At 39.5% G+C, this 15,499-nt stretch overlaps 1 protein-coding gene across 1 annotated transcript in view; it reads left to right on the top strand.

Moving 5' to 3' along the window:
• The first annotated feature begins 259 nt into the window (after nucleotides 1-259).
• The window catches only part of LOC698796 (arf-GAP with GTPase, ANK repeat and PH domain-containing protein 5-like), a 32,022-nt gene continuing 16,782 nt past the window's right edge, over nucleotides 260-15,499 (top strand). Inside the window, exons 1-4 of the mRNA XM_077946417.1 lie at nucleotides 260-443; nucleotides 2,780-2,848; nucleotides 12,001-12,101; nucleotides 14,727-14,762. Of these exons, the coding sequence (XP_077802543.1) occupies nucleotides 441-443; nucleotides 2,780-2,848; nucleotides 12,001-12,101; nucleotides 14,727-14,762 (209 nt within the window). The 5' untranslated portion in view covers nucleotides 260-440. The remainder of the gene's footprint in view (nucleotides 444-2,779; nucleotides 2,849-12,000; nucleotides 12,102-14,726; nucleotides 14,763-15,499) is intronic.

The following is a 15,499-nucleotide window of genomic DNA, read 5'->3' on the forward strand; positions in this document are numbered from 1 at the left end:
AGGTAAGGAGGTGACGGGTGCCATCTGCCTTCTGCTTGCCTCTGGCTGCTGCTGTCCCCAAGGTCCCCTGGGAGGCATCGCCCACTTCGAGCTCCTTTCTGTCTGTAGCCAGCTTTTCTGGGAGCTGACCAGGAACAAGAGCTGGCTCTGCCTTGCATTCCCACCCCTTAGTCTTTCCCCACCAAGTCCAGCAGTTTCTTTTCGCCTCCCCTCCCAATCGCTCAGTTCTTGCTCTCTCATCTTTCTCCCAGGCTGCCATGGGACCATTTATTTATGGCTCTTCTTGTCGAATAAGCAGCAGTCGAATAAATGAGTTGATCAATTTTTACAAATGATTACATCTTTTTTTTTCTTTTCTCCCTTTATACATATAGCTTTGGAGTTTAACCCTTCTGCCAATCCAGAGGCAAGCACAATATTCCAGAGGAACTGTCAAACAGATGGTGAGACAATATTGTCTGTAGCTCTATTTATTATCCTGTGGGACTTTGCTGAGGCTTCTTTGGACTATTCTCTTCCTTTTCTCAATAAAAACTCAAATATCCCAACTTTCCAGTACCCATCTTATTTTTTCTTTGTACCTATCCAGATGGTACCTAAGTGAAGGAACCAGGTAAGTGCCTAATTGTTTCCTTTGTTAAAGTAGCCAAATCTCAGGACAGTTCATATTCAGATATTTGGGGATTTCTTATTTAAAATCAGAATGGAGGTTGCCATGGGAAAGGCTGTATGGTATTCTTAATGGGCTGCTGTAAGTCACCTTGATAGAAGCTGCTTAGTTTCTTCTAACTGTAATTTGAACACAGAAGGGGGGAAAAAAAGAGGGTGCTTAAAATAATTGTGAAAGGTGCAGAATGTCACGACCAGGGAAGCAGAAAAATGGCTGTGTGTGTGTGGGGGGGGGGGGTAGGGTTTGTCAAAGAAGTTTGCCCATGAGGCTCTGATGACTTTAAAATTCTTACTTTAACACAAAATGTGTCTCCAGATTTTTTCTGGTGACTTAACAGATTTTATTTACCTCCTTTTTCTGAAAGATAGGTGAAGTTCATGGTCAAAACTTTCAAAAGACATGAAACATCAATGTAGACTTTTAATGTGTAATATAAAAATTGCAGGTTAAAATCTCCGACCTTCCCTGTAAGAGTGTTTGTTGCTGAGGCTCCCCCTTTGTCCTTTCCCCTCCTGACAATAGCATCCTGTTCAAAGATAAGAAAATTGGAGTTTTGGCCAGGCATGGTGGCTCATGCCTGTAATCCCAGCACTTTAGGAGGCCGAGGCAGGTGGATCACCTGAGGTCAGGAGTTCGAGACCAGCCTGGCCAACATGGTGAAACCCCATGTCTACTAAAAAAATACAAAAATTAGCTGGGCGTGGTGGCGCATGCTTGTAGTTCCAGCTACTCTTGAGACTGAGGCAGGAGAATTGCATGAACCCGGGAGGCAGAGGTTGCAGTGAGCAGAGATCACCCCAGTGCACTCCAGCCTGGGTGACAGAGGAAGACCCTGTCTCACAAAAAAAAAAAAAGAAAGAAAGAAAGAAAGAAAAAAAGAAAGAAAGTTGGATTTTTTCAGTCTCTACACTGCTGGGAGAGGCAGGGGATGGGTGGTGGTAGAAAAGAGAAAACAGTTGATTTGCCTCTAAAATTTTGCGAAGAGATGAATCTAAGTAAAAGTAATTCTGGGTAGTAATATAGTTCTTGAATAAAAACTAAAATTTTCATGGAAAACATTGCATCACAGCGAAATTAAATCCAGTTGGTTTATTGGTTTCATTTAAATGCCAGAGATTTCATTACTGTAGAGGAAATGTCTTGTAGCTCTTCTATTTAAACTTTGGTTGGGCTCTTAATTTTTTAAGAAGTAGGATAATTAAGACTCATGATGAGTGTGACTTTGTAACTTGGAAGTACTATCCTCACTTTTCAAGATATTTAAGGATTGCTTTAGAATAAACAAATATATTATGTGAATTAATTGATTATACCTTTATACACAAAGTGTGTAAGTACTTGTGTAAACTTATCCTCTGCTTACTGATGTAAAGAAAACCTCTGAGTGATGTTACACACCAGTTGGTAGATGGGTAGTGTTGGATGAGTGCCCCAAAATGGCTCTTTATTGTCATTCTTTAGGATTACAACACAGTTTATGTATGTTTCACTTGGCCCTTTCCAATATAAATAAGGCCCGTGTATGTTCTCCCTATGTATTGCTAATGAAGAAATGAAGACTTAGAGATATCACATGTCTGTGGAAGACAGCTACTCAACAGAACTAAGGTTCTATGTCCTCAGAATGATGTGGAAGTGACAGATATGCTGAATTTACTTTTAAAAAAATTTTAAAACTCTAGAATACATCTTACACTTTGCCTATAAAATAGACCTGTCTTTTAAAACTTACTGCCATCTTGATTTATTTTATGCAAAGTTGATTTTACACAACTCAAAGCCAACATTTACCTCTTTTTCTTCTTCTTCTTCTTCTTCTTCTTTTTTTTTTTTTTTTTTGAATAAAGGTGGGTGTCACTATGTTACTCATTCTGGCTTCAAATTCCTGACCTGGGTTCAAGTGATTTTCCCATCTCAGCCTTCTGAGTAGCTGGGACTACAAGCATGTGCCATCTTGCCTGGCTCTATCTTATGTCCATACATTCATTTCAATGGATAAGAATAAAAGTAAAAGTAGTGAAATAGCCTAAATGCAGCAGTTGAGTAAACAACTTGATAAATTTTAATAAATGATTACATCTTTTTTCTTTTCTCCCTCTATACATATAGCTTTGGATTTTAACCCTTCTGCCAATCCGGAGGCAACCACAATATTCCAGAGGAACTCTCAGACAGATGGTGAGACAACATTGTTTTTTCCACCAAGAGAAAGAGTAAAAACTCTTGTTTGATCAGGTGTATTATAGGAAGTATTTAGAAAAACTCATATTGGTTTAAATTTTTCAACTTTTCACATATTCGCTTGTCTTATTTTAACATGTGATATATTTTCCTTTAGTTATCTTGTTAGTGAAAACATCTAGGCCGGGCGCGGTGGCTCAAGCCTGTAATCCCAGCACTTTGGGAGGCCGAGACGGGCGGATCACGAGGTCAGGAGATCGAGACCATCCTGGCTGACACGGTGAAACCCCGTCTCTACTTTAAAAAAATACAAAAAACTAGCCGGGCGAGGTGGCGGCGCCTGTAGTCCCAGCTACTCGGGAGGCTGAGGCAGGAGAATGGCGTGAACCCGGGAGGCGGAGCTTGCAGTGAGCTGAGATCCGGCCACTGCACTCCAGCCTGGGCGGCAGAGCGAGACTCCGTCTCAAAAAAAAAAAAAAAAAAAAAAAAATCTAAACTTTTTGTTTATACATTTTTGCCATCTTTTTATCAACACAATTTGTCATGTGATGGAGGAGTCATGGATTTCTCTTTATTCATAATTCTTGGCCCCTTTTCCTTTGCTCCAAAGAGTACATTTTAAAGACGAATGATAGAACTTAGGCTTCAGCTTGGTTTTCTTTTAAACAAATTACAAACATAGTTGTTATTATCAGGAATTGAATCTGTGATTTGGGTCTGCTCTCACACAGTCCTCTGAGCACATTCATTTACCACATCCAAGTTTATGCTACTCAAAACTTTTAAGTTATTAACCCTTTCATTTGATGTAATGTCAATTTAAACATGCCCTACTCCTGCTTATTTTCCTTAAAGTTATCGTTAAATCCTCATGTATTTGCTAAAAAGCCACGCACAAGCAAGTTTTCCAGTTGACTTAAACAGCAAGAATACAAGTGAGGGTTCTATAATAATATGTGAAGTAATGCAGCACAGTAAAACATGGGAGTTTGTAACCTTTGTTTTTATAGTTTGAGTAGACTTTGCCCATCTTGAGTCAGTTATTTCTGATCAGAATTTGAGTTCATTTTTTACATTACTATAAAGAGATACCTAAGGCTGGGTAATTTATAACAAAAAGAGGTTTAATTGGCTCATAGATCTTCAGGCTGTACAAACATGGCTTCAACATCTGCTTCTGGAGAGGGCCTCAGCAAGCTTACAGTCATGATAGAAGGCAAAGGGGAAGCAGGTTTTTCCACATGGTAAAGAGGGAGGAGAGAGGGGAAGGGGGAAGGTACCACACTCTTTTTTTTTTTTTTGAAATGGAGTCTTGCTCTGTTGCCCAGGCTGGAGTGCAATGGAGCAATCTTGGCTCACTACAACCTCCACCTCCCAGGTTCAAGCAATTCTCCGGCCTCAGCCTCCCGAGTAGTTGGGACTATAGGCGGGCACCATAACACCTGGCTAATTTTTGTATTTTTGGTATAGACGGGGTTTCACCATGGTGGCCAGGCTGGTCTCAAACTCCTGACCTCAGGTGATCTGCCCACTTCAGCTTCCCAAAGTGCTGGGATTATAGGCTTGAGCCACCGCACCTGGCCAGTACCACACTCTTTTAAACTACCATAATGAGAATTTGCTTATTACCATGAGGGTGGGACCAAGCCATTCATTGGGAATCCCCCACCATTACCCAAACACCTCCCACTAGGCCCTGTCTCCAACATTAAGGGTCACATGTTAACATGAGGTTTGGAGGGGGAACATATCCAACACGTATCAGAATTGTATTTCCCAGCTCCTTCCAGAGCCATTGGCTTCTCTCACCTAGAGAGCATGGAAGCGGTAAAAGAAAAGCTATTCCATGTCCCTCACTCTTCAGTGGTAGGAACTTTTGCCTACAAGGCCCTTCCAGCATCAAAGGCAGAGGCAGTGTAGGAAACAAAGCATGGCCCAAGTCCCTCTTAAGGCTTTTATTATTCTGGCCTTTTTTTAGAAAAACAAAAATGATTTTTCTGTGCTGCAGACACTATGTCCAATTAGGTTTGTATACTCATTTTACAATTAAAATTTACGAAAGGCTCTGTGGCTTACACCTGTAATCCCTGCTCTTTGGAAGGCCGAGATGGGTGGATCATGAGGTTAGGAGATCAAGACCATCCTGGCTAATGCAGTGTAACCTCCTCTCTGCTAAAAATACAAAAAAAAAAAAAAATTTTTTTTTTTTTTTTTTTTTTTTTTTTGAGACGGAGTCTTGCTGTGTCCCCCAGGCTGGAGTGCAGTGGTGCGATCTCGGCTCACTGCAAGCTCCGCCTCCCAGATTCACGCCATTCTCCTGCCTCAGCCTCCTGAGTAGCTGGGACTACAGGCGCCCACTACCGCGCCGGGCTAATTTTTTGTATTTTTAGTAGAGACGGTGTTTCACCGTGGTCTCGATCTCCTGACCTTGTGATCCGCCCGCCTCGGCCTCCCAAAGTGCTAGGATTACAGGCGTGAGCCACCGCGCCCGGCCAAAAAAAAAAAAAAAAATTAGCTAGGCGTGGTGGCACGTGCCTGTAGTCCCAGCTTGTCAGGAGACTGAGGCTGGAGAATCGCTTGAACCCGGGAGTCAGAGAGGTTGCAGTGAGCTGAGATCCCACCACTGCACTCCAGCCTAGGTTACACAGCGAGACTCCATCTGAAAAAAAAAATAAAAAAAAATTAGGAATCATTACTTTCGAGTTGTGTAAAGACCCCTTTTTGTTTTGTTTTTAGTGGCACATTAGTAGATAACCACTAAGTGTGGTTCAAGATGCTTACAGGGATTCTGTTGCATCTAGAGATAGGTGCCTGGTCAGGAAGTAGTTCTTAGAGCTGTTAGCTCTTAGCTTCTGATAATTAAAGTAAGCTATGTGTAAATACAGAATGAGAGAATACTAATGGATCATAGCTTATATATGCAACAGTTAAACTTTTTTATTAGCTAAGATTTTCATCTGGCCTAAATTTTTTGCCCTTTTCTTTTGTACATGAGGATTCCTTCACTTGCATGTAATAGAAACAAAAGGTAACGTAGATGAAAAGCTAAGTTTTTAGATTTGACTTTATGACATTAATCGTGCCAGATAATTTAAATTACAAATTATTGAAAATAGTTTTTTTAAATGTAATTTTGCCTCATTTTACATAGGAGTAATCACTAAGATGTTAACAACTACTTTTATTTTATGGTATTTGTATCAGAAGTGACCAGTTTTTTTTTTTATTCTTAGTTGTAGAAATAAGAAGAAGCAATTGTACAAACCGTGTAAGTAAACAGTCAAATAGTTAAGAAATGGATAGTTTGACATAAAAGTTGTCTCTCTTGATTTCTAAATTACAATGTGGACCCAGTGATGGTAGCATGGACTTCTTTTTGTGGATTTTCTAAATCTCTTCTATTTTCCTAAGTATTAAATTTATCCAGAAAAGTCTTTAGTGTGTCCACCTTTTAAGGATGTCTGATATTTAAGTTACATTTCAATAGTCTGGTTGTGGTAAAAAGATCTGCCTTAAGGCTGGGCATGGTAGCTCATGCCTGTAATCCCAGCACTTTAGGAGGCCAAGGTGGACGGATCATCTGAGGTCAGGAGTTCGAGACAACCGTGACCAACATGGTGAAATTCTGTCTCTACCAAAAATACAAAATTAGCCAGGTGTGGTGGCGCATGCCTGTAATCTCAGCTGCTCAGGAGGCTGATGCAGGAGAATCACTTGAACCTCGGAGGCAGAGGTTGCAGTGAGCCGAGATGGTGCCATTGCGCTCCAGCCTGGGCGAGAGAGTGAATCTCTGTCTCAAAAAAAAAGAAAAACTGCCTTAAATATTTAATCTTATTTTTAATGAAATAAAAATAGAATAAGTTAATGCCAGCACTGTCTACTGATTTTCTATCACAGCAGGTGAAAGCATACCTTCCTCGCTACACCATGGTCTTATGTTCCTCCCTCTGTTTCTTCCAATTGTAGCACACTTCTTCATTAAATCAGTAATATTTACATGATTATGACTCTGCAAATATTATTCACTGCTAAGTCATATGGTGTTTTCACTGTGCCTCTGCATTACATGTCCTTCATCCTGTCTCTGAAACAGTTCTGAAATCTGAGCACTTCCGCAATTCTCCTGGATCTTCCCTTTTTTCCTAGCCGATGTTAGTTTATCCATCCAAATATAGTAAGGAGCCTCTGGGTGGTCTGTTTGCTTTCACATCCATTATTTTTCAGCATGAAGTTAGTTTTCTGACTATTTGTTTGCCTATTTTCTAACAGCTGTTATTCCCCTAAGTATTGTAGCATTTATCACATGCCTTTCAAAGATATTTTCTGTCTGTAAAAACACATTTGTTCCTTTTTTTCTTTGTAGGAGGGCAACTTTCTTAGGCCTTTTGTCATCCTAGTTCAGTATGGAGTGGCTTTCCCTAGATAGGCTCGATGTCTGCTTTTCTGTGCTATCTCCTTAAAGTCTTTTGGGATCTCACATAACTGCTCTCTTGTGTGGGATCGCCTGAGTCCCTGATTCTGTGTTTCCTTCTGTCCGGTAATCCTCTCTAGTTGTACCTGAACACATTTTCCTGGGTGGAGATATTTAGAAAGCTGGCCAGCCTTAAAATCCCTCCTCTTTGAGAGAGAGGACATCTCTAGGTTGAATCTAAATTTTATGGTTCTGAAGACGTTTTGCAGTTGTGCTGTCATTACAGTGTTGTTCTTGAATCTATTGCCAGTGTGTGATACACTATTTACAACCAGGTTTTAGGTATCTGCAGAAGCTTTTTAGGATCTTCTCTATCTCTTAGGTTCTGAAATTTTATAACACCTGGGTGGGAGCAGGGCACAGTGGCTCATGCCCGTAATCCCAGCGCTTTGGGAGGCTGTGGTGGGTGGATCACAAGGACAGGAGTTCGAGACAAGTCTGGCCAATACAGTGAAACCCCATCTCTACTAAAAATACAAAAGCTAACAAGGAGTGGTGGCGTGCGCCTGTAGTCCCAACTGCTTGGGAGACTGAGGCAGGAGAATCACTTGAACCGAGGAGGCGGAGGTTGCAGTGAGCCCAGATTGCTCCACTGCACTCCAGCCTGGACAATAGAGTGAGACTCCATCTCAAAAAAAAAAAAAAAAATAACAGTCACAGCTTGGTGGGGATCTTCTCATTTTATTGAGGCTACTAAACCTGCAGACTATCTCTTCTTGAGAATTTTTTTATGTTCCGTTACTTTTTTATCGATAGTCTTGTTATTCAGATGCTAGGCTGCTTAGACCACTATACAGACATTGGTTTTTAATTTTTCCCCTTCTATTTTTTTCAGTTTGTCTTTTTATTCCACTTCTGGGATATTCTGTCATTTTATCCTCTACATTTTTATTGAATTTTATATTTTTGAGAGTATTTTAATATTTTTTTAAAGTTTTGCTCCTGATTTTGACTGGTCTCATGAATTCCTTTTTTCTGTTGTTTTGATCTCTTTTGTTGGAGGCTTCCCTCCAATGTGTGGTGGTCCCTGGTCTGCTTTATTTGGAAGCAGGACTTCTGTTAACTGATAGCGCTCAGTGTGAGGTTTTTCTGGCTCAGAGATACCATGGCCTAAACCTGGGATATATGGTTTGGGATGGGAATTGTGTTGAATTTGTGATTGCTTTTGGCAGTATGGTCCTTCTCACAATATTCATTCTACCGATTCATGAGCATAGGATGTCTTTCCATTTGTTTGTGTCCATGATTTCGTTCAACTATGTTTTGTAGTTCAAAGGGCATATCAAAAAAATAATCCAACCTGGCGCAGTAGCTCCCGCCTGTAATCCCAGCACTTTAGGAGGCCGAGGCGGGTGGATCACGAGGTCAGGAGTTTAAGACCAGCCTGGCCAACATGGTGAAACCCTGTCTCTACTAAAAATACAAAAATTAGCTGGGTATGGTGGTGCATGCCTGTAATCACAGCTACTCAGGAGGCTGAGGCAGGAGAATTGCTTGAACCTGGGAGGTGGAGGTTGCAGTGAGTCAAGATTACACCACTGCACATTCCAGCCTGGGTGACAGAGCAAGACTCCATCTCAAAATAATAATAATATTAATCCACCATGATCAAATGGGTTTCATACCAGGGATGCAGGGATGGATTAACACACACAAGTCAATGAATGTAATACACCACATAAACAGAATTAAAAACAAAAAATCACATGATCGTCTCAATAGACACAGAAAAAGCATTTGACAGAATGCAGCATCCTTCTATGATTAAAACCCTCAGCAAGATCGGCATACAAGGGCCATACCTCAATGTAATAGCCATCCATGACAAACCCACAGCCAACATAATACTGAATGGGGAAAATTTGAAAGCATTTCCCCCTGAGAACTGGAACAAGACAAGGATGCCCACTCTCACCATTTATTTTTTTATTTTATTTTATTTTATTTTCAAACATAGACTTTACTAAATGCTGCTCAATCCCCCAGTGAAGATCTTTCATTACAAAACAATTTTCCACACACCTGCAAGTTAAGAGATTGGAATGGTACTCTGATAACAAAAGATGTGAGAAATACTTCACCAAGTAAAAACATAGAAGACCTCTATGTAGTCAACCTTTTCAGAGCTCTACAGAGGAGAGCTACAAAAGCCTACTGCATTTCCTTTAAATAAAGCCAGGCAGTGACAACTAGTGCTCTGTATCACCACACTGTGGGACTCAAAGCCTCCATCCCTAGGTCAGGAGGGACTAGGTGAAGGGCAGGTCGTGAGGACTGGAAAGGCCCTGCCTTCAGCCTTTGAGAGGAGGAGGAGGAGGAGGAATGAGTTGAGAGGCAAGCTGGGTAATTCACCTGAGCTGCCTCTACCCATCCGTTACCACTCTGGGGAATTGCAGAGGAAGGGGGATATTCATGAGGAACAATCTGAAGAATTTTGGTTTACTTTCCCAGCTTTTATTTATATTTTGTGCTTTAAAAAGCCTGGAGATTTAAGGTTTTGTCTAAATTCCAGAGTACAGTAATATATTTCTTGAGGAAGGGGTTAGGGCAGGTAATTCCCCCCATCACATTTTTCTTGGTTAAAATGTGAAATGACAAAGCACTAAGATATTTCTTACACTCCATGAACTGCCTGAGTGCGGTATCATGTGCACTCTACAGAAAACCCATTGGAGGCTCTTAACTTCCAGAGACGATGTTTAAGATACGGGTTATAAAATGCTGCCCTTCATATGGTACTTCATATTTCTGGGTGAGACATATTTCTGGGTGAGACAAAGAGAAGGGTAAGGATGATACCTTAGTTTTATTTTAGGAAGTATTCTTTTTCCTAGGATGTAACTAAGGTTTGCAGCAGTCACTCTCACCACTTCTATTCAACATAGTACTGGAAGGTCTAGCCAGAGCAATCACACAAGAGAAAGCAATAAAAGGCATCCAGATCAGTAAAGAGGAAGTCAAACTGTTGCTGTTTGCTGATGATATGATCATATACCTGGGAAACCCTAAAGACTCTTCCCAAAAGCTCCTAGAACTGATAAATGAATTCAGGAAAGTTTCAGGAGACAAAATTAATGTACACAAATCAGTAGCTGTGTTATACCCCACCAGCAACCAAGCTTAGAATCAAACCAAAAACTCAACCCCTTTTATGATAGCTGCAAAAATAAAATAAAATAAAATACTTAGGAATAGACCTAACCACAGAGGTGAAAGACCTCTATAAGGAAGACAACATTAGTATTTTTAATGGGTTAAAATGAGAGGCAGCAGGTACAGTGGAAGAAATCAGTGGGTGGGCCTCGGCGTCCAACAGGTACTGGACCTTTGATGGTAAGGCTTTTTTTTTTTTTTTTTTTTTTTTTTTGGCTTACTAAGTTACTAGGTACTATTATTTTGTAGTTTTTGTCACTAAACCTTAAAACTACTAAGTAACCGCTTCCATTTATTGTTGAAGAGCATAAAATTTCATACTCTAATTTATGCTGACTGATGTTAGATTATTTGTTTCTATTTTGTGACTACCTTAAATAATACCTATAAATAATAAACTGTTAGTAATGTTTTTGCTGTAATTGAATGTAGTAAGATTTATCTTCCAAATGATAACCGAATTGTCAAACACTTGTCAGAGTTTTGGATTTACTCAGAATTCTATGCTTAGCAGCTGGACGTAGGAAGAGTAGGGCCCTCCCTTACTCTTATGGAGAGGCATACTTTCTCGTGAGGGGAATACTCTGCAAGAATTGGTATCTTGTTAGCAGTGGTGACTTCAACTAACTAGTGCACAAAAAAACATGTATTGGTGAGGCTGCCAACAAAGAGATCCAAGAGGGTAGATGGAGTCGAGCTTGCTGAAACAAGGAAAGAGAAAAGCAGTATTCTAGGCAGAGAGCAGGGGTAGAGCAGGAAAATGGCTAGGTGCAGGTCAGATGATTTATAGAATGAAATTAATCAAGTTTTGAAATGAATGGAAAATATTCTCTGAGAGTCTTGTTTGAGTCATGTCATGGCAGTCTTATTTAAACATGAAGTGAAAGTTAGCTTTTTAAGTTGTCATGTGTTTTCAGGGTGTGAGAGAATATTTAAGTGATACTCTTTTTATCCTCCACATAAGAAAATAGGACTAGAGAAACCTATGGCTTCCTCGTTTGTTGGTGGCCTAGCAGCCCTGGCACACAGAGCCTCTGAATCTGAAACACTTGTTTTGTCCCAATATCACCTGAAATAATACATTTAGGATGAGTAATTTAGTAAATGCATTAGTCTTGTATTCACTGCAATAAAATGCTCTTGTACCAGTATTATTTAATGCATTACATTTTATCATAGTAAATAAATCATAGAAATAGAAATTCTCAGCTGCTTTATATTGCTGTAGAAAAAAACAATGAAATCTTATTTTAAACTTTTCTCATGATTTTTAAAGGGAATTCATAAAATCCTTGTTAGGTTTGATGGCAGGTACCATATGAAGGGCAGCATTTTATAACCCGTATCTTAAACATCGTCTCTGGAAGTTAAGAGCCTCCAATGGGTTTTCTGTAGAGTGCACATGATACCGCACTCAGGCAGTTCATGGAGTGTAAGAAATATCTTAGTGCTTTGTCATTTCACATTTTAACCAAGAAAAAAATACACTTTGATAAGTTTAGCTTATACTTCCCTTCCCCTTCAGGTATCTACTGTGCGTTTCAGTCAACAATACAGCTCATGTTCGACAATATTCCTTGATGACAGCACAGCCAGCCAGCCTTATCTTACAAAGACAATAATATCGTGAGTACAACTATACTGCCAAGGGATGGATTCCTTTATTCTAAAATTATTTCAGCCATTTGGTTGTCCTCTTCCACAATCAGTTTAAGAAATTAGAATCAACTATATATTGATATCCAGATTCTAAATATTAAGTATTAATTTCTCTTTTAATCTTAGACGTTGTGGTGGAAGGAAAAAATCAGTTAGCAGAGAAGCAATCCCAGAAACAGTGTATCTTTTTGATGCCTTTATGCCTTTAGACAATGTTGAGCACAGTGAGAAGGATAGGTTCCCTTTATTGAATGTTTTTTGTGAAAACTTAGTGTTTCAATGCATTATAGACCTAAATCAGTGTGCACTACTTTGGACATTAGCCTGGGAAGAAGGAACAGCTTTTCCTCTTCTGGCACCACAGTGTATCTGCATTTGAATTTCTCCCATTGTGCATGAGCACCTCGTGGGCCACAAAGATGCGCTTTGAGAGCACCCTGAGTTGAAGTTTATTTTAAAAGGAACAACCAACACCAGCACCAGCTCCACAGGGGCTGTCCAGTGTACATTATTATCATCTCCTTGGGATAGGAGTGTTGATTTTTAGAACACAGTTTGGAAAGTGCTAATTTATTAGAACACAGTTTGGAAAGTGCTAATTTAGATTATTAATGTCTTTAATTTTACTATTCATTCTGTAAACATAACTAGCTTATAAACAATTTTGTTTCAAATGCACTAGCCTTTTTAGCGAATTCAATTATCAGTAACTTTTACTGCAATTAAAAATGGCAAGTTTACACTCATAGTAATGTCATTTTCTCCCTCCATTTCAACAATAGTTGTGATGAAATTGTGTTTCCGCAAAAACTGGACTCAAACTCTGTATCAAGTCCTGAGCTTTGGGACCTATTGAGTAATCACTAAATGTCTGTAGTCAGCCGAGTCTCTTAAATCTTTGAGCGCACATACACCAAAACTACTTCGACTGGAGTCCCTGGCTTCTTTTGAGTTCAAAAGATTCTGATGTGTTAGCATACAATTCAAAAGTAGCTTTGAAGATTAATCTTGCTCAAACAAATTTCATGCTTTTTTTCTCATTATTCTACTTTGTAGAAGTCTACTTTTGAAAGTAAAGTAACTTTTAATTTGCCATCAGCAAGTCTGAGAAATAATCATTTGGTATATTCACTATTGGTGAAATAAAGGTTTATTGAGCAAATTAATAGGGCAAATTGGCTTCAAGAAAAGATTTTGAAAAATGTTGATCACAAGTCAGTAGTGCAGTGTTGTCAGTGGGATAGGTGGAACTCACTGAGATCACTTATGCAAGGTTTTTTTTTTTTTTTTTTTTCCAAAATACAGGTCTGCAAACACACGTATCTTCCCATCTTCACTTTCCCTCTATCTCTAGGCACTGAGAAGCCTTTTAGGAAAATAGGGATGGATGTGAGGCATCTTTATGTGAAGAAAGGCATCCCAGAAGATTCTGATTTTCACCCCAGCTCTATCATTCCAAACTTTGCTGCACATGGAAATCACCTGGGAAACTTTTACCAACGACTTTGATGCCCAAACTCATACCCAACACTAATTAAATTAAAATGTCTCATGTTGAAGATGAAGCCGTTATTAGAGCTTCTCAGGTGATTTTAACGTGCAGCAAAGTTTGAGAGCCACAGCTTAATTTGAGTTTAGGAAGAGAAACTGCTCCTATTTGGTGGGAATTTGGGCAAGTCAGTTTTAAGGTTTGTTTCCCTGATTTGTAAAATGAGTGTTGAATTAAAGGTCATGTAAGGTCATTGGTCCTTTCCAGCATGTAACTTTAAATTCCGTGATTGTGAAATTATTTCAGGGATAAAAACTACTTGAAGCACTGTAGACATATCCATCTTACATGCTAATGTTTCAGGCGTTTTAACAAGTGCTAATATTGTGTAGGCCTATTAACTAAAATTGAGATTTTCCTTCCCTCAGTTGTTTTGAGCCTCATTCTACAAAATTAGCTGGGTGCGGTTGCGCATTGCTGTAATCCCAAATACTCGGGAGGCTGAGGCAGGAGAATTGCTTGAACCCGGGAGGAAGAGGTTGTGGTGAGCCGAGATCATCACCATTGCACTCCAGCCTGGGCAACAAGAGCAAGACTCTATCTCAAAAAAAAAAAAAAAAAAAAAATTACCTAGGCATAGTGGTACAAACCTGTAATCCCAGCTACTTGGGAGGCTGAGGCATGAGAATCGCTTGAACCTGGGAGGTGGAGGTTGTGGTGAGCCAAGATCGCACCACTGCACTCGAATCTGAGCAACAGAGCGAGACTCTAAGTCAAAAAATAAATAAATACATAAAATAAATCGCATGGGATGAAAGGCTTTGCGGGTAGAAGAGCATATAACAGGGAAATCTGTTATTATTTATATATTATAATCGTCAACAGAAACGTGTCTTCTAACAGCATATTGCTTCGCATTTTGGTTCTCATATTTTTGCAAAAACCCAAGAAATGAAACAAAGTGCCCTTATGGTGCTGTTCTGAACTAGAAGATTTGAATTTCAGGGCCACTAGGAGAGTTTCCTCTGCCCCCATTTTAAAAAGTGTCTTCAGGCCTAACAAATGGTAACATCTATTGTTATGAATTGTTTTTCCTTCCACAGAGTGACCTTGGAGATACATCATGATATCACGCAAAGGTGAGCTTTTTAGAAACCTGTCTTGTTATTCTAGCTAATTGCTTTGCAAGATATCAAGCTCGGTGTTAGGTCACAGCTCTAGACATCATAAGCTGTATTGTGCCTGCTAAAATATCAAAGCAAATTATTTGTGTTTTCTTTGTTCCTTAAGACTCTTTTAATTCTTAAATGATTGAGAATCTCAAAGAGTATGTGTTTATATTGATTATATTGATATTTACTGTGGTAGAAATATAACATTGAGTTTTTTTTCAAAATCTATTTTTAGATTAGATTTCACAGCCTTACCACTGTTGATATTATGAGCTAGATAACGCTTTGTTGTGAGGACTGTCCTGTGCATTGCAGAGAGTTTGGCAGCATTCATGGCCGCTACCAACTAGATGTCAGTAGTAACCCATGGCCCAGGTTGTGACAACAGAAAATATTCCTAGAGAACAATATTGTTATCAGAAATTTTTCATCGAAAAAGTAACTTTTCTACAACAAAAAGTGGAGTAAAAAGTGTGTCATGTATTTATATTATTTAAAGTCTCATGTTGACCTTCATAGGAGACAACTGGATTCTCTAGATCTTTCTTTGCAATTTGCTCTAAAGAAGCAATAAGAGACCGGGCGGGGTGGCTCAGGCCTGTAATCCCAGCACTTTGGGAGGCCGACGCGGGCGGATAGCAAGGTCAGGAAATCGAGACCATCCCGGCTAACACTGTGAAACCTGTCTCTACTAAAAATACAAA

The sequence above is a fragment of the Macaca mulatta genome, chromosome 9, assembly GCF_049350105.2.
Source record: "Macaca mulatta isolate MMU2019108-1 chromosome 9, T2T-MMU8v2.0, whole genome shotgun sequence".
NCBI lineage: Eukaryota > Metazoa > Chordata > Mammalia > Primates > Cercopithecidae > Macaca > Macaca mulatta.